Here is a 24,453-nt window from a genome sequence, read left to right as displayed (position 1 = left end):
CGGAGTTTAGACCAGAGTACGTATTCCGAATTCGTCCTGTTTTCAGAAGTGTCGGTTTCACCGTTTCCACTCTCATCTGATCGGGGGAGACGCCGGAAGCGGATGTAGCAGTACGCCACTGATCACCGAACTGACTTCCGGTTCCTGTGTTTGCACCAATCAGGCGACTTGAAATCGGAGCAAATACGGCACTTATGAAAACAAACCAGGAATACGGGCCCAGGAGACAGACCCTATAACGTTTCTTTGCGCAGATCGACTGGAACAAGTACTTCAACTCGCTTCTGGTGGACAAGGTGGCTCCCGACGAGCCCATCAACGTGGTGGTGCCCGAGTTTGTGCAGCGCTTTGAGGCACTCATGGAGACAACACCGGCACGCACGCTGGCCAACTATATGGTGTGGCGCGTGGTGCTCCAGTCGTACGCCAGCCTGAGCAAGCCGTGGCGCGAACGGCTCCAGGAGTTCAACGGCGTGCTCACGGGCAAGACCCGCGAGACGGCGCGCTGGGAGCAGTGCATGGGCTCGCTCACGGGCTCACTGGGCATCGCGCTGTCGTCGCTGTACGTGCGAAACTTCTTCCAGGAGGACGCCAAGGGCGCCGCCCTGGACATGGTGCAGTTCATCGTGCGAGAGTTCCTCACCATCCTGGATGGCATAGACTGGATGGATGAACAGACGCGACAGCGGGCCCGGGCCAAGGCGCAGGCCATCCGGCCCTACATCGGCTACCCGGACGAGCTGCTCAACGACGCTCTCGTGGAGGAACACTATATCAAGGTGAAGCTGAAACCGGACGACTACTTTGAGAACATCATGCGCCTGCGAAAGTGGTCCACCGACTACGCGTTTGGCCAGCTGCGCAAGCCGCACATCAAGGGAGAGTGAGTGTGCCCGTTCCACCTATTTTATGGAACACGAAGAGTGACACAAAAGCTCTGCATTTTCGCTGCTTAGAACTTGACATTCATGATTCATTGTTTCGGTCAGAAAGCTGAGAATTCTCCGGGTTTTCGTGTTTCAAAAACTTCTGTTGGAGCGTCGATTTGTGGCCGTGAATCTGGAGCAGATTATCTAACAAGACACATAAAAGTCTGGTGTATCCGATATGTCGGGGGAGGTTTCTGGATTTCTATATTTTATTTTGGGTGCATTCAGATATGACTCTCCTTAGTTCAAAAACGTTTTGACGTCGTGCCGCTTAAATGGTCTGGTTGCGAGTTTCCGCTGTCTCGCAAGGATCAGGGTACGTAGAACAAGGTTCTTCCAAATTTATACCCTGCGTTCACGGAGTAACAAATACGTGTGTATGGAGGTGAGACTCGAGCTTAAAACCTCTTTTTTGCACAAACACTCCTGCTTGTCGAGAACAGCACAGGACGACTGCCAACGACTGCGCCGTTGCGGAACGCTCATCTTCTTGAGCACGAATGCATTGTCTTTGCAGGTGGAAGAAGCATGCCCAGGTGGCTGTCGTCAATGCCTACTACAACAGCCTGGAGAATTGTATTGGTGAGTGTTTTCATGCGCCTGGACCGAAGTCCCAGTCTGAGCATGGGGAGATCTTGCAACCTCATTCGAAAAGAAACCGCATTCGAACGAGAGAAGAAAATTCCGCCACTTTGCAAGCACTGCGCAGAAATTTGTCTTAATTTGGTTTGCGGGTACATTACTATAGCAGAGAGCATACACCGTGAAAACTCAAGGGAAATATGCAAGATGAATAGCGAGAGTTGAACCCTAGAGACAGTATCCGGAACCTCCCTCGCACTCCGTCACTGAGCACTGGCTCCGGTGAACGTATAAAAATCATTTTCAGGTCTCATTCGCGAGCAGTACGTTGCATGGATACTCAACGAACAGCGGCACTTCCGGCAGCGCTTGTTTCTCCCACCGATGTGTGAATCTGAATCTCATGCTGCCACTTTAACGTATCAGTAACCGAATAAACAGCTGACGTCATAACAAATCTTTTTCAGTGTTTTCAAGATGGCTGATTTGAATAAACATTTATTTTAGTTGTAATATAAAAGCTGCTCAGGTAAATCATTTCTCGTATTGGTTTTAACCAACCTATGACCCTGCATCTCGCCGTAAGTTCAGCCTTAGACTAAGTGAAGTTACAGCAGCACTTAGGGGTGTCAAGCAAAAAATTTCGTGTTCTGTTTTAGAATATTGTGGGACCTAGCGAAGCCTCATGGCAGGTTAATGCACCCGATTTTTTCTTTGGAGTGTATGGTTTTGTCCTCAAGGCTAGCTGGGCAAGTTCATGGCTAATGACACATTGGGGCTGCAAACACATTTCCTGGGATTAATTCACAGAGCATTTAATATTATCTTTATTGCTCGCGTGGCCCTGCACGTTGCCTCATCGAGAACCTCAGCTTCAGGCTTTCTTTTTTTTTTTTTGGCAAACATTATTAGCCGTCGGTGTTTGTTTGTTACCATGCAAGATAGTTCGATTCGACACTGCTGTTCGGATCTGCTTGCTTTCGTGTTGTCCGCGTTTTCAAGAAAGAAGAGGTGTCATGCGACTTAACGTGAACTTGTCCAGTCTGCTCAAAGAATTGGCTGCGGAGATAGGACAGGTTGTAGAGGTTCCGCGGAAAGGAATCCATTACACGTACTCTGGGATGACATCACCGATTCTGACGGAGCAGTGTGAATTCTTTCATTGCATGCTCTCGTGCGCGACCTGCCAGCCTACTAGCGAGCGAGTAAACAGCTTCGTTGATGATACAATAAATCATCGGCCTAAACTCAGCCATTTCAAGCCCTACATTACTCAAGTGTGTGCAGACTTTGCTTCCGTGATGAAGTTCGCCAGAGATTGCCCAGCCTGCTCCGCTGTTCTGCGCCAGCTTTTGGCAACTTCGTCACTATATTTTTGCACTGTTGACAGGGGAAGTATTAAATTAGCGAAGACGCCAAATTTACTCATTGACACTTTTAAACAACATTTAATGTCACAGCTGCCATCCCTGTACATGAGACAGTATAACATTTCAAATCTGAAAGCGGTCGTGTTATTAATCTGCAAAGTCGCTATCTATTTTGGATCGTGCAGCCTGCAGTGTACCATAACGGAGAAAATGAAAATCTTACTCATTTGAATAGCAACTCGACTTAAACCGTCCTGTATCACGAGCAAAACTGAATGTTCGCTTGATTGCGTCCTCACCTGAGGCTGTTGCAGCAATGGACATAAAATAGCAGAAGAAGGGATAGTTATTTCAGAAAATTTTTCAGCAAGAAACTCATATTCGGGCGCGGGAAAAGAAACATAAAATATATTCGCAGAACTAGCTGCAATCTTTATAAAAATTCAGGAAATAGTAATCACGGGGATCGAGCGCGAAAAGACGAATACAGCAGAGAACACAAGATGACACAAGAGCTTGTGTCGTTTTGTCTCCTCTGCTGTGTTGTTCTTTCCTCGCTCGTTTGCCTTGAACACTTACCAACTGGCCTACCTTCTCACCTTAGGGTTATAGTAAGTCTAGAATGACCCCGGAATTAAAATTACAGCGCTTTAGTTTGGAAGAAACAATCTTTAGACGGCATCAGTCAGTGCGTAAGAAGAATGAAGAGATATTAAGGTCAGGATGAATTTCCCATCGGACGCACCTCGACAGACCTGAACCTGCTGTTCAGTGAGGCGCATTTCTAAGCGCTCACTCTGGTATGAAATAAATTCAGGCAATATCTGGACCTTAAGTGTCACTCATCGTGCAGTTGAGAGGTTTAAAATAACGATTAATATTTCCTCTCAATGCGATGTAAAATGAAGCAGGTACGCTTGACGTATGACGCGGAAGCAATAAGAGCCTGCTCCTGCGTCTACTCTTTAGTAAATGTCGAGTGTGGAAGGAAAGGCTTCCTTTCGCAAAAGGCGCTCGTTTTAGTCCAATGGGGCGACTTTGCCCTCCTTGAGGCCGAACGGCGCTGCGACCGTTGGCACTTCACTGACATCCGGCGCCCCCTTTTGTTGTTGCGCAGAGTTTCCCGCCGGAATCCTGCAGGGCGCTTTCTTCTCCAAGGACCGGCCGAAGTAAGTGGTTGCCTCTAATTATTGTGCAATGCGTGAGGAATGTATTTCCGTAAACGCAAATGAGCACATTCGAAATGCGACCGCCACGCTCTCGGTCTACTGTAAAAAAGTAATCGGGCATCGCGTAAAATCCAGTTCTGACCTTTTGACGTCCAGAGCCTCATTGATCAGTATATTGCGCGTCTATTTGAATTATTAGAGATATCTCGGAAGCAATAGACTCAAAACAACTTATTTGACACTGTGTTGCAATCTAGGAGGATAGAGCAGACAGAATGCAATCACATGTAGACAAATCTGCGTCTTATAAGGTTGAATTTCGATTACACATCTTGGGCAGGAGGAGAGGAAGACGATAGCTACACAATATGAAAGAGCACTGAATATTGAGTGGAAGCCTCAGTTCGCAAGTCAAACCAACTTTTCGAAAATGGGGCCCAGACGAATACGATGAGGATCCGAGACGATGATGCTCCCCCTCAAGCCTTCAGTGCTATTTCATATTGCACATCTTGTATTTAATAGGGACTCACGTAAATACTTGCTGATTTGCAATCGTAGGATTCTCAACGTAAAATACAAAACATATCCTTTTACGCACTTGCCCGCCGGGGTGGCGCAGTGGTTACGGCGCTCGACTACTGTGCCCAAGGAAGCGGGATCGAATGCCAGCCTCGGCGTCTGCGTTTCTATGGCGGCGAAACGAATTGGCATCTGTGTGCTGCGCGATGTCAGTGCACGTTAAAGAACCCCATGTGTTTGAAATTTCCGGAGTCTTTCACTACGGCGTCTCTCATAGCCTGAGTTCCTTTGGGGTGTTGAACCCCACAAACCAAACCAAATCTTTCAAGCACTTGCGCCATAGTAACCACGCATTGCGAACAGCCTTTCTTTATTCCTTCGCCATATTTTGTGAACTGTAGACTTTAAATAGCAACATGTTTTCTGCCCTGCAAGTTTCTATTCTTGCAACTCCGAAGGCTAACTCTGAAGAAATACTTTTCTCTTGTAAAAACCTACGCTTTGACACACGACGAGAAGGTAAAAACGCCCATTAAAACCAGAATAGAACAAACGGGAGGTCTTCACACCCGGGCCAATGTTTTCGACGGGGTCCTGTCACTACGAAAACGGATCCACGTGCCGAAACGCCATGACACTTCTAATAACGCCCGCTCGCCTGCGCCTCACCTGGGGCACTATTCTCGTTGCAGCGGCGCAAGGGTTGCGTGTGAAAAAAAGCGCCGGAAGGCACATGACACTTTACGAAATGCTGACAAACCCAAGGTTGAGGCAGCCTAAGAGGTAGACCGGAAAGAAAGCAAAGGACCTCACTGGGGCAGTGGCTTTAACAAGCATGCCAGCAAACTTGCTAACAAGAAAAGAGGGCTGAAACGATGGTAACCGATTTTTTGCATTTCCAGTGGGTGGTGCTTATCACCAGCATTCATAGCGGTTCGCCGCGTACTGGTACGCACATATTTGGGGACAAGGTTATTTGTTCTATAGTTCCAGGTCCTGTTTAAACATTTACTAGGAAACATTTATCTAAGGTTTCATTCTTAACAATGCGTACATCTCTCTCGAGTGGTCAGCCAAGGTAGATTCTATTTCTATTTATTTTTATCCTATTTCTGTTTTTATTTGTGGTCCGGCTATTCCTAGGAGGTTTTCGAACCTTTGCCTCCTCAAAAGTGCAGCCGGTGCGTGCAGCTTCCGCAAATAACATCCTTGGCACTCGTTACCTAGCCTCAAAAAATGAAAGAATTTACGAGTAGATATGCCTTTAATTTTTTTCTTTTCTCCTTTTATATTTGCAGCTACATGAACTACGGTGCCATCGGATTCGTCATTGGACATGAAATAACACATGGCTTCGACGACAGAGGTGAGCCTAGTAGCTACTTCTGCCACGGGTGGATGATTTCTGTCGACGATACTCATGCAGAGCGCCATTCTGCAGCACGTCAGACGTGATTCCTGGTGCCTTCCAGCTCATGAGTATGCAAGGATATGAGTATCCATCAGCGTATCTTACTGCATAGGCAGCCGCGCTCCCGCTGCAGCTAAGGGAAAGAAACATGTATATCGAACCATGTATCACCCGTGTGAAGTGATTGTTTACGCTCCGCACATGATTCCGCAGGCTGGTCAAGAAGAGAAGGCAAATGAGCTCGTCGACTCTCGATAAGGCTCTCAAAGAAACACACCTTTGTTGCGATGACCTCCAACAGCCGAGCTTACGCTAGCTATGTATGTAAATGTCGCTTTCAGGTGCACAGCTTAATTCCGTATCAGAGTAGTGCCTCTTACTCTCAGGTGTGCTCTCCCTACTCTAGCGAAGGGGTGCAGCATCTTCGTAGCTTATCTAAAAACTCCTACAACGACAACTTTACTTTGTGCCAAGCTATATACCACGTGAAAGACTCACGCACGTCAAATGTGAAGCATGGTTTAGATGTGAACGAGCCATGGAGTTTACACAATAGGAACTCTGATCAAGAACCATCGAGTGGATAGCGGCATCTGGATGTTTCTCAATTATTTCGTTTCATTTTACGGATGCCTATAACGCTTCAGGTTTTAAATTGAACGCGCAAGTCCGACACAGGAAAGATATTTGGTAGACTTGGCGATCCTCGTAGAGGATTGGGAGGCTACTCATTCGGTCCCGCATTTGCGCGTTCACGCTGAGAATCTGAATTTCGACATGGGCAGACAATCAGAATGGCCGTTCGCGTCCGCTGCATTAGGTGGTGTTTGACTAAGCAAGCGTTGAGCGGCTATCATTTAGCGAGGTCCAATCTCGTTGTCTGATGCAGGGCGACAGTTCGACAAGGACGGCAACAACGTGAACTGGTGGGAGCACGAGACTGACCAACGGTTCCGCGAGAGGGCGCAGTGCATAATCGACCAGTACGGAAACTACACCGTCGCCAAGGGTACTATGAAGGTGCGAACTTATTTAACTCACCTTAAACTTTTTCCTCGTTCTCATTCACCTGTCATTTCGACGTGTTTAAAATGTGTTTATTTGCCAGCAAAATCACCGACAATTGAATCTATCAAAGTACAGATATTAAGCTAAAATCAGGTATGCGTATTCCACAGCTGAAAGATCTGCAAATCTTAAATATCTCTGTGGGAGCCAATAAAACCGAAGCAAACTTTAATGACACCTGCTCTCGCATTTCCGTTGAGTTTCGAAGCGCGAGCGTCATAGATTTATGTCGCTTTTTTTTTTTTTTTTAGCCGATAAGTCTAACCCCTACTCAGCTTCTGGTTGGGCTAGTTTTTTGTCAATAAAATAAACACTTGGGAGTGCTCAAAATAGGAAAAGGCGGTGCCAACTCCTAACCATGAAATACAGCACCTGTATTTATAGATCAGCGAAGCAAATCCAGTGCGGCCAGGTGACGGCGTTGGAACATTAATCGTTTCCAAGAGCTTTTAAAAAAAAAAAGCAGTGCGCAAACCAGACGACACGGAGGGAAGAAAGACGAACACAAGCGCTTTTGTTCGTCTTTCTTCCCTCCATGTCGTCTGGTTCGCGCACTGTGTTTTTTTTTTTTTTTTTTTTTTGAAATCATGCACCAACTAGCCCCCCAGAGCGTATTATTAAGTTTGCAAGAGCAAGAGTCGGAGCATAGCAGACCTCGAATGCAGGCTGCAATCCTTGGCACTGTAGACAATGTGGCTCTGTGACGCACGTTGTGCATGTGAGACGACACTTTTTCATCACGAGGCAAAATCGAGCTCGCCGAAGTTCTTAAGACGGCCATTTTGCGTTGTCTTGCAGGTGAACGGCGTCAATACGCAGGGCGAGAACATTGCGGACAACGGAGGCATCAAGGAAGCCTTCAAGGTGAGTCCTTCAGTGCCGCTTTTCAGTATTCTCCGAGCGTGGAATGTAACGTCGGATGCTCCAGGTAAGGGTCCGCTGGTTCTGACGAACCGGACACGAACTGCGTCCTGCAGAACGTTTTATAATGAGCGCCAATATATCGCCGATGCGTTTCACGTTGAATAATTAGAAGAATCGCTGAGGGATCGAGCATGCCGCCTTCGGTCGGGTTCCTCTATACTCACGTGTTCGAGCTGATGATCGCCGGTATACAAGCTTCACTGACCTTCGCGCTGATTTCTGCTAGTATCTTCATTTGCTGTAATGCCCACAAACGATGGTGACTGTCTGTGCGATTTCCGCGATAAGTTCATAAGCTCCCTGCGTGGCGGTTTTTTGAGCCTGTATGCAAATAAGTACACGATTCTTGTGTGCACCCAATAAATTACATGTCTCTTCTGGTCCCTAAGGTGTTGTATTGAGGCATGCGCTGATGGCATGCGCTCACTGGATGCGAATCATGCATGAACGCACGAATTCACACACGCACGCACGCATGCATACACACACACACGCACGCACACACACACGCGCGCGCGCACACACACACACACGCACACACACGCACGCACACGCCCACGCGTGTGTGCAAGCGGATGTGCGGGGCCAGGGCGCGCAGCGGAGCTTACTCAAAAGCCGGATGTGCATCGAAGCCTCTTACAATCCGGATGCAAATCACCGCAGTTTGCTGAAGTATTTTTTTTTTATAACCAGCTTAAATATTTTTTATCCCCCAGCTCGATAGTTTCTTACAGCTCGTTTGAAGCTGACCTAGGCATGCATATCAGATCAGTTAAAGACGGTCGATTCCGGCTTGGACCTGAGAGAGCCTGTCTGCATTCAGACTGATTTAGGCTATGCGCTGTGAGTAGTTTTTTTTTTTTTTTTTTTCAGATATCCCCTGATAACTTTTTGTTCAAAAGCTAAATTGAGAATGTTTGTTTGCAGCTGCTCAGCGCAAAATGCGAAATCAGTTACTATCACGCGAGACGTGACCCTTCAAGTGCTAGTCGCAGGACTTCAAAGCAATCCAGTTATCTTACAATTAACGCTTACAAGCAGCTAAATATAGGTTGAAATTTATGTGCAAATAATTCTTATAACATTTTAGGCGCAATGAGTTCCATGTTTCTTTTCAAAATAATCTCAGACACAAGAGGCTTCCTTCCAGCTGTCACAGCAAATAGTCATACCTTGCCTCAGTGGCCATTTATACGACAAAATAATGGATTTAACAAAAGGAATGAGCTTTGTCCTTAAAATCTTCCACAGAATCCATCAATTCATTTTAAATCTTGTTTTTACATTTTTTTCGTCACCGCTCCTCGCACTCCTCTGGGCGCCTTAAAAAAGGAGGAAAATTCAGGAAACACATCTTCCTATTAGCTGCAGCCTTATTTCTGCAACGAAGCGTTAAACACGCGAATATGGAGGAGCACCTCAGGCGGGACAAAACTTTAGTCAAGCACCTCTGTATGTTGCCTCTCCAGCGATCGACCGCTTCTGCCGCGGCCTGCATCAGGTCCTGGAAAACGTGTCAGAAGTTTAGTGCTTTGTAAGAGCGGGCGCAACCAAATCAAACCATTTTAACTTCGTTGGACGCGATATTTCGTTGGACGCGATATTTACGACCAAGATCACCAAAGGCTGTAATGAAGCTACAGCTATATAACGGATAAATCGTGGGATCCTTTGAAATATTTGTAACGAGGCTCAAATATGTATCGCACCCGTTACACACGCACACAAGTGGAACAATACCACCCGTACTGACGAATCTGGCAGAGGAAACGAATAGTTCAAAGTATTTGTTTAAATGTCTCACTAATCCTTGAGATCAATCGACTGCAAATACCGATGCGTTTGAATATTGGTTCCGTTTCTTTCTTTTTTTCTTTTGCCTATCAGTTCGTTAGACAGGTTGCTATCATTCATCACTTGTTCGCCTGAGGAGTGAAACGGCCATGGCGGAGTCCTGAGCGACGCAATGCGACTAGGCCCGCTTGTCGCGTTGACTCCATTTGTAAAGCGACCGTGCAGACGCGTCACAATACGCTATTGTTGTAAAAGGAAGAATATGCACAAACCACGTCAGCGCACTGCCGAGTGTCGTTCTTTTGAAACGTTAACCTCGATGTAATGCGCTTTACTCGCCCTTCAAGAAAAACTCACTTTAGAGTTCACAAGTTCCCGTTCGGAGACTTTCCGCGCTAGTCGGCTTTGCTATTGGTTGGTAGAGGTGCGTATAGAGAGCGCAGGGGCTGTTTTACGGCACTTTTATTAAACGTAAACTAAGCTGCACAGATGACGAGGGATACATCTGTGTCTTACTATGAAGGCGGATTTGCATAACCTTAATTCAACAGCGGTGAAGCTTGTGTTTCCGTCTGGAAGCTGCCTTCATTTTTTGTCTTAGCCACATCGCTCGACTTAGTCCCAGGCTTAGATCCGCGCGATCGTCTTTTCGGCTACGTACAGCAGATGCCTACCCTTCCCCCCAAAAAAAAGTAAACACATTGCCCACGTACAAGTGCGGACATATGTAAACGGATCATGCTTCATGGCTCAAATTAAAATCGAACCTTCTGCACTGGACATAAAAAAAAAAACAATATTTGTCCAATTAAAAGGGCCATGACATCTACTACCGGTTCGCACATACCACGACTGTCAGTTTTAATTATGCAACGTGTGAAAAATTTGGAAGCAAATAGCTTGCTTCATTTACTTGTGTTCGCAGGGTTCCATCGCTGCGATGCAAAGTACTTTTGTGGCTCTTATAGTGAAGGAACGTGCGTCGCGCCTTGTTTACTAGGGTGGGCTGCAATTACACAGAACCCCAACTCGTGCTCCCGTTTGCGTTTCCCTCTTGAACTGCCTGCCGTGCGCATTGCTTAGCATTTGCGCACCCCTTTGATGTTGTTTTCTTTTTGGGCTTCAGTTTGTGACACATCATTAACAGAAAGCGCTCTCTGCAGTTATTTATAAGGTATATGTATAGAAGAGTGAAATATGTGTTAGGCGTATATTTACATGAGTGCATTTGTATGACGAATATATCGGGGGTTTACGCCGCCTTCTGTGGGCATCCTTCGAAGAATGGCCTGTCTTAAACCAGAATAATGGCGATTGCTAGAGTTCCTTTTGGGCAGCTGATTTGTCTGTGCTGCTGCCACCTAGAGGCTTTGAGAAAAAGAAGGAAGAAGTCCGGCGAAGGAAGGAGTTGCGAAGTTAACGTGGTACCTGACAAGCAAGATCCATACTGAACACATTTAGCTTGTGTAAACCGGAGCAGACATAACCCTAATTCTACGTGTTCATTTTCTCTACTGTTCTTTTTTTTTTCTTTTTTGGCGTACTACAATCGTAAGGCACTATAAATCTCAGACCAGCTGTTCTTGTGCGATATATTTGAATGAACACTGCTCTGACACAGCTAATAATACTCTCATGGGAGTGAAAAAATATTCTGAAACACCTATGGCAAGAATACATATCTAATGAAATATTGGAAGGTTATTCCAGCAATAAAAAGCACGGCATCCAGTTGTGGCGGGAAATTCTGCAAGGTCACTTGGAAAAGTAGAAACCCCTCCGTCTTGGGAAGTTACGAAGGGTTATGTTGCTCGGGAACTAAATATATAGAGGCTTCAGTAAACGCGCTTACTATTCTAATTGATACTAGTGTTTCTTTCTATCGCATGCATTACACAATGCATTGAAAGAAGCTTAGGTGGAGTGCAGCTTTTTTCTAAGCTTTCACCGCGTTTTTCCGCTCAAATGGTGGAGCGACTCTCGCCACAGATAGCGCCGAAGGAGCTCGAGTCTTTAATTGTTTGAAGTATTTCAAGTTTTTTTTTTTTTTTTTTTTTTCACTCGGAGGTGCTACTATGCCATTTATTGCAGTCCTTATGCTCGGGCTCACACAGCTAGGCGTCGTCAGTACAGTGAGGGCGGGCAATATCGGCCCATAGAGACGAAAAGAATTCTAACTTTTTATTCGCTGTTTCCTCGAAATCACCGAAGAGGACGCAATATTGCAAGAAAAAAAAGGAAAACAACGAAGTCGACGAAGGCCAGAAAACGGAATTCATTTTGTGAAAAGAATCCCGCAGCTGGCGCGCTTGCTACAGATGCGTCGTGAGCGGAGAGGTATCGGAAATGCGCCCCATTTGCTGGCAGCGGGGAGCGAGCACCGAGGAGAAAATTAATAATCGCCGGGTGTTCCAAATCCCCAGGAACAAAAATCAAACTCGTTCCAGTGTTTCTCTCTTTAAATTCAGGTTGATGCATTTCGAAGAGACAACAGCATAATTCCTCAACACATATAATTCAAAGAAAACTGTAGTTCTCATATGAGAACGCTGAGTAATGCGCGTGACGCATATTTTCTTCGGCAAAAAAAAAGAAATCAAATGTGATCTTTTACGATAGTTTTTTTTGCTCCTCATTGCTGTCTTTTTTTTTTTTTTTTTTCTTTGTGAACGACTGGCGCGCAGTTCTTTGCTGGCGGCTGTCATCGTGGCTGCCGCGCGCCACGTTTTGGTCGCCGCAGCTTGCTCGGAATGCGTGCGCACCCACCGGCCGTTATTCTGAGCGGATAAGGCTGCCAAAGGCGAGCGGCTCTCGAATCGGATTCTTGAAAGTGATTTTCCTTTCGTTGCGCTGATGGGAGTTTTCAGCAAATTAGGACGGAAACATAACATGGTAACGATAACTATGATGCCAGTATGCGTGCAGTTAATATTTGCGCTCCTCGTCCCGGTTCCATTAGCTGCATTTGTATTTGTACCTGGCCTTTCAATGAATCTCTTCTCGCAACATCACCATGAAGGCTAGAAGTGCAGGAGGGGATAGAGAGAGAGAGAGAGAGAGAGAGAGAGAGAGAGAGAGAGAAAGAGAGAGAGAGAGAGAGAGAGAGAGAGAGAGAGAGAGAGAGAGAGAGAGAGAGAGAGAGAGAGAGAGAGAGAGAGAGAGGAGAGAGAGAGAGAGAGAGAGAGAGAGAGAAAGAGAGATAGGCGAAGGGGATAAAAAAATTGCTTTATTCGCCCGGTATGGTGCCCTAATCACGTTTCTATATTTCCCTCCTCTCCTCGGAGGGGCTTCATCAGAAGCGCTAGTAAAATGCTTTGTAGTTTCGTAAAGGGGGCGCAAAAGATTACCCAAAGGAAAGGGTGCAATAGAGGCGTTTTTATCAATTAACACTCACGCAAGTTATTTTAAACCTGCTCCATCTTGGGGAATTTCTCTTAACACTCTATTCTAGGTAGCCTGCAGCTATCATAGATGGTGGTATAAAAGCTTCTTGCTTCCGGCTTGTGCGAAGAAGTTACTCATGATGGAAAAATACAGCGCAGAGAAGGACGAGGACAAAATGCGCTTCTCTGCGCTCCTTCTCTGCGATGTATTTTTCCATCATGAATAACCAACACGCCCAGACTGCGACGGTATCGAAGAAGTTACGGTCATATATGTGCCTCCCAACTTCAATTCGACAGTTTTTCGTTCAGTAAAAATAAATCAAAAGTTGGCTTGCTCTGGTGTCCTGGTAGGCGACGTGATTGAGGACAGATTCTTAGCAGAGCATTCTGTAGTGACGAGTCTGTTCCGCTCTTGAACCACGCAGGCCTACCAGCGCTGGGTGAAGGAGAACGGTCCGGAGGCGGGTCTTCCGGGGCTGCGCTACACGCCGCAGCAACTCTTCTGGATAAGTGCTGCCAATGTGAGTGTGCTGGCCCCGACTGGCTTGCGAATAACGCTTGCATTTGACTGCTTAATACGGTGTCATCGTACATGGAAGCGCAGAATAGGCTCGAAGGTGTTCAACATGCACGAGAAAGTGGCTGTGTGTGCTTCCCTTGCAAGGTGCTCTGGTCTGTGGGGTCGCGGTATTGCAAAAATGCTTGCTCGAAGATATTCGAAAGTTACTTCAGCATATCGCAAAACTAAAATACCTGAAAAGCTGCGCTCAAATTTTGCATCACTGAAAATCATAATCGAAGGCCTTTTTTTTTCTTTTTTGTTCTTTTCGCATCCGTTTCAATGGTCTTTCTGCGCTCCTTCTATCACAATTACCACTTTAATGAGGTTACCTTACAAAGCTTAAAGTTTCTTTGTGTGCTTTTCATATGGTGGCTTGTTTCTGGTTTTTCTTGGATAAAGCTAGCTGGCGTGGGAGGTGCCCGAATAGAATTTTTCGATATGTAGTTCGGTATTGATACGTACCTTAAAAAGTCATTCATATATGAGGTGCTCCTAGAAGTCAGGAGTGGTTTCGTAGTAACTCGGAGAGGTACGTATGGCGAGGTTCGTCAAATGACGAGTGTTCGAGCGCATCGAGTGCCTCTGATTACATAGCCGAAACGGAACAGCGCCGCGAGGCGTACAGGTCATGAGCTGTTTCAGAGCACACATGAAAGCGTCGTGTCGTAGTAGTCGCAGTAACACACGTTCGCCTTTTCACAGAAACCGAAACAGACTACCACATCTCTTACGAGAACAGCGCCCCATGGTTGATTGCTGCCAAAGTTGGAGCGGCAAACATACAAACTTCCTTCGTTGCTGTAATCTACGCGTATAACTACAGGGTGACGTCATGTGGAACAAAGATAACCAGCTAACGTACAGGTACGGACTTAAGTAAATGGAGCACACTTTTTCGTTCAAATTAAAATCATGCCTTCTGCACATAAAATTACGCCTTCTGATAACAAAAACAATATTTGTTCAAGTTAAAGGCCACTGACGTATACTACCTGTTAGCACATACCACGACTGCCAAATTCAAATATGCAACGCGTGATAAATTTTAGTAGCAAATAGCACGCTCCGTTTACTTTTGTTCGCATCGGTGCTTTCTTAGCAGCGTTTGTTTCGAGGCTTCTTGAACCATGCTGCAAGACGGGTTACTTCGTAGAGAAACACAATGCGCACATCACGTACCGTCCCGCCCACCTTTACACGAGATGTGCTTGGTCTGTGTTACGATATGAAGAAATCCGACCTGAGGAAGGTAATTTTAAAGGTTCAGTTAAAAGGTTCATCTGCAAACATTAACTTTCAACCCTATCGCCTTCCTTGCGCTCTCGTGTGTTACATATAAGCACCTAAACAAAGTGAAAAATGTTCTGGCATCGTGAGCCGAACGAACTGCCCTGTTCTTGCTCTAATCAATACTTTTTCGCGGCTAGAGTAGAGGAAAGCCGCAAGTGAGGCATACTACTATCTTCCGGTGCGAACCCATTTCACAGAGGTCACTGTAGATGCGGCAACGCGCAAGGTGTGCTAGTTGTAATGTCTCCGTTTCAGGTATGGTGTGGCAAGTACAGACCGGAGGCCATGAAGCTGCGCATTATGTCCGGATCGCACAGCCCACCGTCCTACAGGTGAGCCTCGTTCAGTGACTGCGGAGGTTATGCTACGCGACGAGGCATTGAAAGAGATGTGTGCACGCCGGGAAGAGATATTTTTCACAGAACTGCACCCTTTTCCAGTTCTATGGACTTCATGCTGTAGACTTCAGCTTGCTATTGAACTCCATGTCATGGTTTAGCGGCCGCCACATTTGCGGTTCAGCTGAGGCCGCCCGTGTGCAGAGTGACACTGGTACATATAAAATACCATTAAGGCAGCCTTCTACAGCAGCACACTTCAAACCCCAGCTGAATCTGCAGCATGTGAGGATGCAACTATTTTCGCCGCATGCGTAGTTACCCCACTTTCAGTAAAATTATGCACGCGCTTGAATTGCATGAATATATTGCGTGTGTTTCTTTTGAAGGCGCGATTGCCTATAACCTCCCTTGGCTACGACTTCCGGAGAGGGAGCAATGAGAAATTTCCCAAATATTTTAGGCAACTGAATCGGAGGCCCGGCAGGAATAGAAGCAGGTTTAGTACCCCAATATCCTCTTCCGCAGATACTTATAGAACCTTCCCTGCAGTCTGAGTGTAGTCAAAGTCGTACTGTCTTCTTCCTCCCTAGGTTTTCAAAAGAAAGGTGGAAGTCATGGCAAACATGTTTTACCTAAAAAGCCCAAATGAAAAATTCAGCTAATTCGCACTCCACAGGCGTAACATCACTTTTGAACATTATATCGACGCTAAAGGTCCAGCCAAGACACGTAAGCGGGCGCTAAAATGAAGAAGGTACTGAATTCCCTTCGTTGTTCTGAAATGTTCTGCTTTTCTTCAAATAGAGAGTTTGCGGCGCACGCCAAAAAGTTTGAAACGCACTAAAAATATTTTCGTCGTGTTTTCGTACCCAGATAAGCATTTCCCTAACGTTTGACCAGTTGCGACTCAAAACGTGCGCGCTCTCTGGGTCTCAGCCGGTCGAGAATGGATGGACTGCCCTCTTCTCTCTTTACCGCCGTCGCGAGATATATCTTTTGGGCAAAGCTGATGTCCCGCCGCGGTGGCGCAGAGGTTTAGGTGCTCGACTGCTGAACCCAAGCGGGCGGGATTGAATCCCCGTTTTCCGATGGAGGCAAAAACCGAGGTTCTTGTGCGCTGTGCGATATCAGTGCACGTTAAAGATCCCCAGGTGGTCGAAATTAACAGAGCCTTCCACTACGGCATCTCTCACAGCCTGAGTCGCTTTACACCATAACTGAACTATATACTGAACCTGATTCGATGCTTCTTCGTTGCGCAGGGTCATCGGTCCCATGTCCAACACGCCCGAGTTCGCCCAGGAGTTCAACTGCCCGCCAGGATCGCCCATGAACCCCGCCAAAAAGTGCGCCGTGTGGTAATGGCGCACCCTGAACGCCATGCACCGTTCGCCCGCCGGGAACATTGCTGTGCGAAATGGACACTCCGGGGGGTGGCGCTGCGGTGCTCGGCTCGAAATTGGGCCGCAAAACTGTGTGCGCGCGTTTATGTACCGCCCACAGGCCTGTCGCCGTGAAAACAAGCAGTGCGCACAACAATGTCTCCTGTGTATGCGTGTGTGTTAGACGGCGCTGCCGTTTCCATGCGAGAGCTCCTGTTGGGTCTGCGGCGGTAAGTGCTATCCGGAGGCGACCGTTTACAGATCTTACGCAGTAAAGCGTTTTACACCGTTTTGGGGCTCAAGAAAGGTTCGCGTGATCTTACGCCCATTTTACTCCTTTCTTCATTTCTCGGAATACGAGTGTGTGTACTTTTCTTTTATTTCTTTTTTATTAATTTCTAAAGGATGAATTTTTCTTAAATGTGGACAGTAGCGCCGCGCTTCTGCTGTCTCACGAATTTTGTCTGTGTTCTGATTTGTTAGCATTCAAACACTTATACTTATTATGTTGTCTTTTTTTTATATAGGCATCTATGTTCCATATACTGCACTCACATGGTTTTGGAACTTGCCGTCTACGGTTAGGTCAACTTAAAAAGTACTTTAGCAGCCTGAAACATGTTCTGTCCAACGCGTGCAAGTATTTGCTCTACGCGTGGTGTTAAATGGCTCCGCTCCGGGTTGATGCGAGTGCAGTAGCTCATTCAGGCGGCTTTTTAGTGGTTTCCAGGTTTCCAATGGTAGTTTGCGTGGTCTAGAGAGCTGGTGGACACTAGTTGGTGCAGCTGTGTAACGCCGGCGTGAAGGCCACGGGGAAAGTCTCCGAAAAATGTGCCAAATTCTGTTACTTTTGAATTAGTATACCTGAAAGCTCTCATTCGATCGTCTTGCGCACAAGAAGTTCTGCGTTCGTAGCGTAACGCGTATTGGCTCCAGCTGGGCGTATTTTCCTCATCTAATACGGTTTTCGCTTTAACAATTACTAATTAAACGTCATAAGCACAGAACAGCTCCATACGAGCGCAGCAGCTGTAACAACTTTAATACTCTAAATTTGATTTTTAGACCATTTCAATTCTGAGCATTTACGATGCTTCAGTTGTCAGCATCTAGACAAGTAACAATGAGCTTGCTCCTCCAAGTCTGAAGAAGACGTCGCTTACACTTCCACTCTGGCCTCTTGTCGTCGAGGCGGCTCCGTCTTTGTTTGTTTGGTGTCTCCTTGAGGGAGAAACCGTATGCCTCGATTGTACAATGCCTAATCGAAGTAAGGCTGCAACCAGGGTGTCGCATGACACACTTGCTGCATCGGACGACCTTCGCTGGTTCTGCTTTCCCAGAACGGCGTAACGGATGCTACTGGCTTCCAAATGTCTGGCGTTATGTAACATTCCTTGCAGCGACGGCTCGAAAACTTCGAACACAACACTTCTTATGGAAGCGATGGACAGCTCTGGTGAACGTACGCAGCTGCCCAGGCTTCGTGCGCGTAGTCCCAGCCTTGTGTCGGCAGAAAATGTGTGTGCGAAAGAAACAAAAAAAGTCGTTGGACTGATATTTGCTTAGAAGGGCTTGAAGACGCAGTGTGCATCAGAAATTAATGGAATGTTTCTTGCATGTGTTTGAAATAAGAAACGAGCGTTCCAGTCGCACGCATATGTTATGAAAACAGACGAACGAAAACGTATTTCTAAATTACAGTAAACATTTTTCTGGTGTTAAATTTAAGCAACAAGATAACTATTTGCAATTAATATTGAACAATACACAAAATGATGCCCTAAGGTCAAACTTCGGTAATACCAGTGCAGCTTCATTCTGTGATCCCAAATCGCACTACGTGACATTTATTGAGTGCATCGTGTCTTTTAAATGATGTCGCTGTACGCTATAAACGTTTTCGCTCTTTTCTGCAGGCATTTATATGTAAAATGGGTGTCGTATTCGGGCCCACAAATGATTCAATGAAAATGTATCGACTCATTTACTCTCGTCAGACTCTGCAAGTATCTCCCTCCTCTCCCCCTGCTAAGCATTAATATAAATTTCTAGCGTCTCATTTTCTGTTCTCCCTGCTATGGGCCTCTTGGAATACAGACACGTATAATCACTGGCATACCTTATTCACTGGACTGTCAGGGCCAAACTTTCTTTTACTGAGATGCATCTTCTACACGAAATTTTTTTTTTTTGTTCAACGCCGCTCTGTGCTCAATTGGACATGCTATTTTGTCGACAAAAAAGGCTTCTTTTTTTTTTCGAGGGGAAGGGGGCTAGAGATGGGAAGGGGGGTTCAGATGGGGCTAGCGTCATCTAAACCAAACCAAGCCTTCCGACGCAATAAATGCTTTTTCTCGTCCTCCTTCTCTGGTCAGATTTGCAAATAAATTACACGGAAACGTTTAATGTGCTCTACTAACTGACTTTTCATCCGGCTCCTGGTTGCAGATTTCCGAGAGACTGTTATTGCTACTGATGCCGGCACATTCACAACCGTGTGAGCTACCGGTGATTTTCTTCATAGTCTAACCTGGGGCCCTTATGGGGTTTGATAGCCGTTAGCACCGAAGGCCTGCATGTTGCGCTGTCTGATAGTACTCGCTGATGACACTGAAACGAACACAGACTCCGACAAGCTTTATACAGTTCTTAATAAACCTGTCAAATGACCACTCAGAACGTCTTAAAGGCCCACTGTCCAGGGAATGACCTTTTAAGCAAAGGAGCCCGGTGCTTCGATCAGGTACCGGAGATCAGTTCAGTTCAGTCGTTCAGTCGTGTCCGACTCTTCGTGACCCTATGGACCATATCACGCCACGCTTTCCGGCAAAATGCTACAGCGATACGCGCGTCGCAAAGCAGCAAAAATACAAATCGAAGCTCTCTCATCCTCCCCGTCGAGAAACCAGCTTCCCCGCTCTCTACGAGCCGTAAGGCTGACGCCGGAGTAGAAAACGACATCTATTGGTCCGTCTCGTTGACTGACGGGTGAAGGAATTGTTGTCCACCGCTCTTTGCGCGCGTTTGTCTCGCCACGGTTGGACTGAATGAAGCCGTTCCTTCACACTCACATCGTTTAACATCGCATGCCAGCAACAGCTCCTGAACAAACTTAGTCTTCCGGTGATCTTCACAACATACAAAGTTTCTCTCCGAAACGGCAGCTTGTGTCTAACTTCGTATCTTCATCGAATAGCAATTTACTTGTTCTGAGGCATGGCTCAACAATAATATCACCATTTAGAAAGCCGTACAGGAATTCCCGAATTTCCGCTTTTTCGCGCAGAGCTTGTCGGTTCTGCAGAGGAAAGCTCCTTAACTTCCATCAATTAGGAACTACCATTCACTCCTGTTAAGGTCACATCTAACCGTGAATTTTAATGTACTGCACCAATAACAACACGAAACGACGCTTGCTCAAACCGCCTCATAACTACCCTGACTTTCCCTGCAAGCCTAACAGCTTTTTGTTACAACTGACAGCTAAGTATACCAGCGCAATAATGTCCCTTTTTTTATCTATCTCTCTAGTAACTGGCGTCACCGAGCTGACGTTACCGCAGCTCAAGAGTCCGTGAACTTTGTCCACGTCTGCCTCAATGTTTATATTTCAGGGGATTACAAATGAGCCACAACGTGTCACTGAGACGGCAGAAAACATTCTACATCTGATTTTGACTAGCAATCCTTTTTCTATTTCTATTGGTTGGTAACCTCGGAGAAATCGACGATCACGAACTAATTCACACCACGTTCAGCATTACTGCCGAAATAATAAAAATGGCAGGAAAAAGGCTTTACTGCAAAGCTGACTAAGCAGCAATAGATGATAAGTCCATCATCGTTTTCTCTGGTTTCGAATGCATAAAAACACGTCCATGAAATTGGTCAGTCTTCAAGCATGAAGTTAACCACCGAAGACGCTAATATCGTCTACACACACTATCAAGGATTATCGCCAAAGCCCTTGGTTTAACAAATCACTCAAAATATCGAAAAATAAAAGAGCATCGGCTGTGTTGTGTAACGAAACTTGAGCTCCGCTGCGCTTCGTGGGACAAACACTGGGCGACTGTGTGTGTGTGCAGGTGGCTGTCAGTGATCAAAAGTGCAAAACGTTCCTCGCTCAATGATGACTTGCCAAAATTATAACCAATAATACAAGAAAATTGAGGCAACTAGCACACCTGAACAGTCGTGCGACGTCGCCCTTACTAACGGTAACAGCGACATTGTCAGTGGTTCTGAGTGCGCCGTTTTGCTCAATACAGCATTTTCATCCGCCTTCACAAATGAACCGGTTGAACCATTTCCTCCACTGCTCCTGCTACTGAGCTGGCGGTACTAACTACCCTTTTTTTTTTTTTTCAAATGGCATTTAGAGCAGAACTGACAAATTAAAAAATCATCAGCAACCAGAATCGATGAAGTTATAAGTTCCTCAACAACACTAAAGACTATATTTTTTTATTTTTCCGCTTGTTGTTTTCTCAGTCATTTGCCACATGCGTCACTCCTGACGATTGAATGTGAGGAACGTCGTTCCTGCATTCAGACCAGGTAACTAGGACTAGCCACTCAACGTCTCATTTCGCTTACTTGCATCTCTTATACCCGTGTTACATAGGCAGTTTCAACTGCCGTTTCGTTAAATGGCAGTTCAGCTTTTCAACTGACGTTGAACTGAACGGCAGTTGACTGCAGTTACACGAAATATCTTGAAAAACTCAATTGTGTCTCAGAACCACGTGATCCCCCACGTGCAAACAATTTCGACTAAAAACTTGAGCCTTCTTTTCCATTATAAATAAGTAATACAATTTCTCGCTTTATATTATTCAATTGCACATTTTGCGCGCGTTTTCTCTTTCGAGTACGCCACAATTGAACTTGACACAGAGCCAAATCAATCCATTTGAGACAACGTCTAGCTTCGCACCTTAGTCGTCTTTTTTTTTTTTTCGTTTTCTTTTTTTTTTTTTTTTTTTTTTTTGATGCCGCTTCGCGCGTTTGCATTTTGACACCGTATGAGTAGTTAAAAGTTGCAGGCAGTAACTTGCGCTAGCTAGGGGAATGATCTTCCGAGCAATTTGAGAACACAAAGCTGCTGGAAATACCGCTGACTCGGCCGATGCGGCGCGTCCGCTGACAGCCATCTTGTCAGTTGACTGGTTCAACTACGACCGCCGACCTCAGTTGAACTGAACTGCAGTTGAGATTTCAACTGCATTGGCGCTGCCGTGCAACATCGCTAACTGCCGTTCAGTCCAACTGGCTGCCAACTGAACTGCCATTGAAAACGCCCGTGTAACAAGGGTATTAACTAGATAATATGTAATTTACTCTCAAGTCATGCAGCATCTTAATTTCATCAATTATTTTTCTCTGTCCCAACACGGGCATCGAAAGGGTAAATCATGCAAAACGCAGCTTGTTATATTCTTCACAATTTTTATTCTAGTCTTGATGCTAGCATATAAAGTACCTCATAAACGCGTATACTTATATATAAAGGTTTTTTGACTTAACTTGTATCCCGACATTACTTTATGGATAAACTAAGTTTTCACATATCGCTCACAGTTCGTTATCGTTAACTACTTGTTTGTGCACCAGTCACATCAGATGTTTCACAAGGAACTCGCCTTTGTCCCCTGCTGTTCCTATAACATGACTTGCCACGAAATGTATCATGTCTTTTACATGTGTTCGCTGACGATTGTATTGCTTGTACTGCAATTATTAATAACACCGAACAATAATTCCTCCGGGAGAAATTTAGCTGCATTCAATCGTGGTGTAATGTCCAGTTGATGGTCATTAACCAGAAATTAGTCCTTATAAATGCGAACGCGTCTTTTCATGGCGTCGCAGCGCGTATTTATTGACATACACAATTTCTGATCTTTCTGTTGAAGTTGTTCAATCATATGCTTACCTAGAAATCATTATCAGTAGCGGTCTGTCACGTTGTGAACATGTAAGAAATTTGACCTCATCTGCGAATAAAAAGGTAAACTTCTCTAAATATCGCCTTTGTAACACTCCTAAAATTGTAAAGGTACTTTCTTACAAACCATAATCTGGATGAAAACTTGAGTATTTATGCGCCATTTGGAACCCGTAGCAAGCACATATCATTGAAACATTAGGAGCAGCACAAAACAGCCGCCTGTTTCATATGATATCAGTCTCAGTTCCCAAGTTGCAGTCCCAGTTATCAAGCCTTTCCCTTCGTCGCCACATTTTTAGCCTGCGCCTTTTTTAGACATTTTATTACTCCCAACTCAAACAGGCACCATGCAAGTGGACACCTCCATCACGCACGTCTCACCGAGTCGGTCATCCGTTGATAGTTCCAGGCCAACATGCTTGTTGGACTACTTTATACTAACAAACAGCGCGCAGGGTAACGGGACAAAGGCAAGAAGACACAGACACAGCGCTATGTCTGTCCTCTTGACTGTCTCCCGTTACCTTGCGCGCGGATTTGCTAAGGAACATGTACCAACTGGCCCGGCTACATTTCGTGATACTTTCACTAAGTCATTTTTCCTCCAAACACCGAGTCACCGAAACGACCTTCTCCACGAGATTGCAACCATGACCGGCCTATCTGCTTTTCTAGCATAGCACAGAGTTACACACCAGTGCATTCGGAACGATGACGGTAACGACACCAGAGGGCCGCTTACGTCATTTGGCAACTTCCCGGGAGCCTGCTGAGTAAAAAAGAATTTATTTACGCGTGTAAAGCGATCGCATGTCACGCAACTCCCGCAGAGCGAGCGCGAACTGAAAATGTGCTCACATTTGGCCAGTCATTAACGCCACATTTTGTTGTGTGCCTGTATCACTGTCCGAGCTGAAGTCAGAGCTTTCTAGGTCGTCTTCTGATTCTTCGCTAGTGGAACCATAAAAAAAATTCGGAGCCGAAACAGCTGAATTGCACGATACACGCCGATTTCTTTGAGCGATCTGCATGACGCGAATTTCATGCTCTGTTCAGCACGCTCAACCGCCCCGGCACTCCAGTTTAAAATATCTCGTGTGGTCCCTGATTGAAAAAACCAAACTAGGCCAAACCCGAAAGTTAAGACCTCATCCTACGCTTCCAGATGGCGATACGTGTTTCAGCGTGCAGAAATTGGAGCTCGGTAGTGCGTGCGAAATGCATTTTTTTCAGACGCTAATAGCGATCGCCATAGTACAGTCGGTAGAGTACCGGACGCGAAATCAGGGGGTCGTGGATTCGAATCCCACGGCTACAAGTGGCTGCTTTCTTTCTACTTTGTGATTATCTCCATTATTGTGTGTTATTTCGCCTTGATCACAACATAAAGTCATCTGTGCTTTCCTTGGTGTATGTGGCGGCTGCCTTCGGTGGTTGCATTTGCCACGGTATGGCAAGTAACTGTCATTTGAAACGGTCGATAAAAATGAAAGGCTGAAGTATCCAAATGAACCGGAGTTGCTCATGCGGTTGATGATGGTGGACTTTGTGAAGCATCGCTACGTGCGATCTTTGGCACCAAAATGCGGAAGCGACTGCTGCAACAAGCCCTTCTATGCCGCTTAGCAGCGAGGCAGTAGCACGTCGTGCCGGTGATCCCCATGCATGCGCTCAGGCTGAGCACTCCATGACAGAATATGAACCACCCATATTCTATCACTGAACGGCCTAAAACTTTCATGGAAATTTGATTGTCCATGCTGTCCTTTC

General features: G+C 45.8%; 1 protein-coding gene across 5 annotated transcripts in view; it reads left to right on the top strand.

Moving 5' to 3' along the window:
- LOC146197664 (neprilysin-2-like) overlaps window positions 1–19,145 on the top strand; it is a 35,501-nt gene extending 16,356 nt beyond the window's left edge. For all 5 annotated transcript variants that reach the window (XM_084599571.1, XM_084599573.1, XM_084599570.1 and 2 more), the window contains 9 exons: window positions 255–883; window positions 1,447–1,511; window positions 3,999–4,050; window positions 5,871–5,938; window positions 6,873–7,003; window positions 7,850–7,915; window positions 13,581–13,676; window positions 15,263–15,339; window positions 16,611–19,145. In XM_084599571.1, coding sequence (XP_084455697.1) covers window positions 255–883; window positions 1,447–1,511; window positions 3,999–4,050; window positions 5,871–5,938; window positions 6,873–7,003; window positions 7,850–7,915; window positions 13,581–13,676; window positions 15,263–15,339; window positions 16,611–16,710 — 1,284 coding nt within the window. In that variant the 3' untranslated portion in view covers window positions 16,711–19,145. The remainder of the gene's footprint in view (window positions 1–254; window positions 884–1,446; window positions 1,512–3,998; window positions 4,051–5,870; window positions 5,939–6,872; window positions 7,004–7,849; window positions 7,916–13,580; window positions 13,677–15,262; window positions 15,340–16,610) is intronic.
- The last annotated feature ends 5,308 nt before the right edge of the window (window positions 19,146–24,453 follow it).

The sequence above is a fragment of the Amblyomma maculatum genome, chromosome 3, assembly GCF_055883805.1.
Source record: "Amblyomma maculatum isolate TAMU_Amacu chromosome 3, ASM5588380v1, whole genome shotgun sequence".
Lineage (NCBI taxonomy): Eukaryota > Metazoa > Arthropoda > Arachnida > Ixodida > Ixodidae > Amblyomma > Amblyomma maculatum.
Note: the sequence above shows the minus strand (reverse complement) of the source record. Positions and strands in the feature narration are given on the sequence as shown.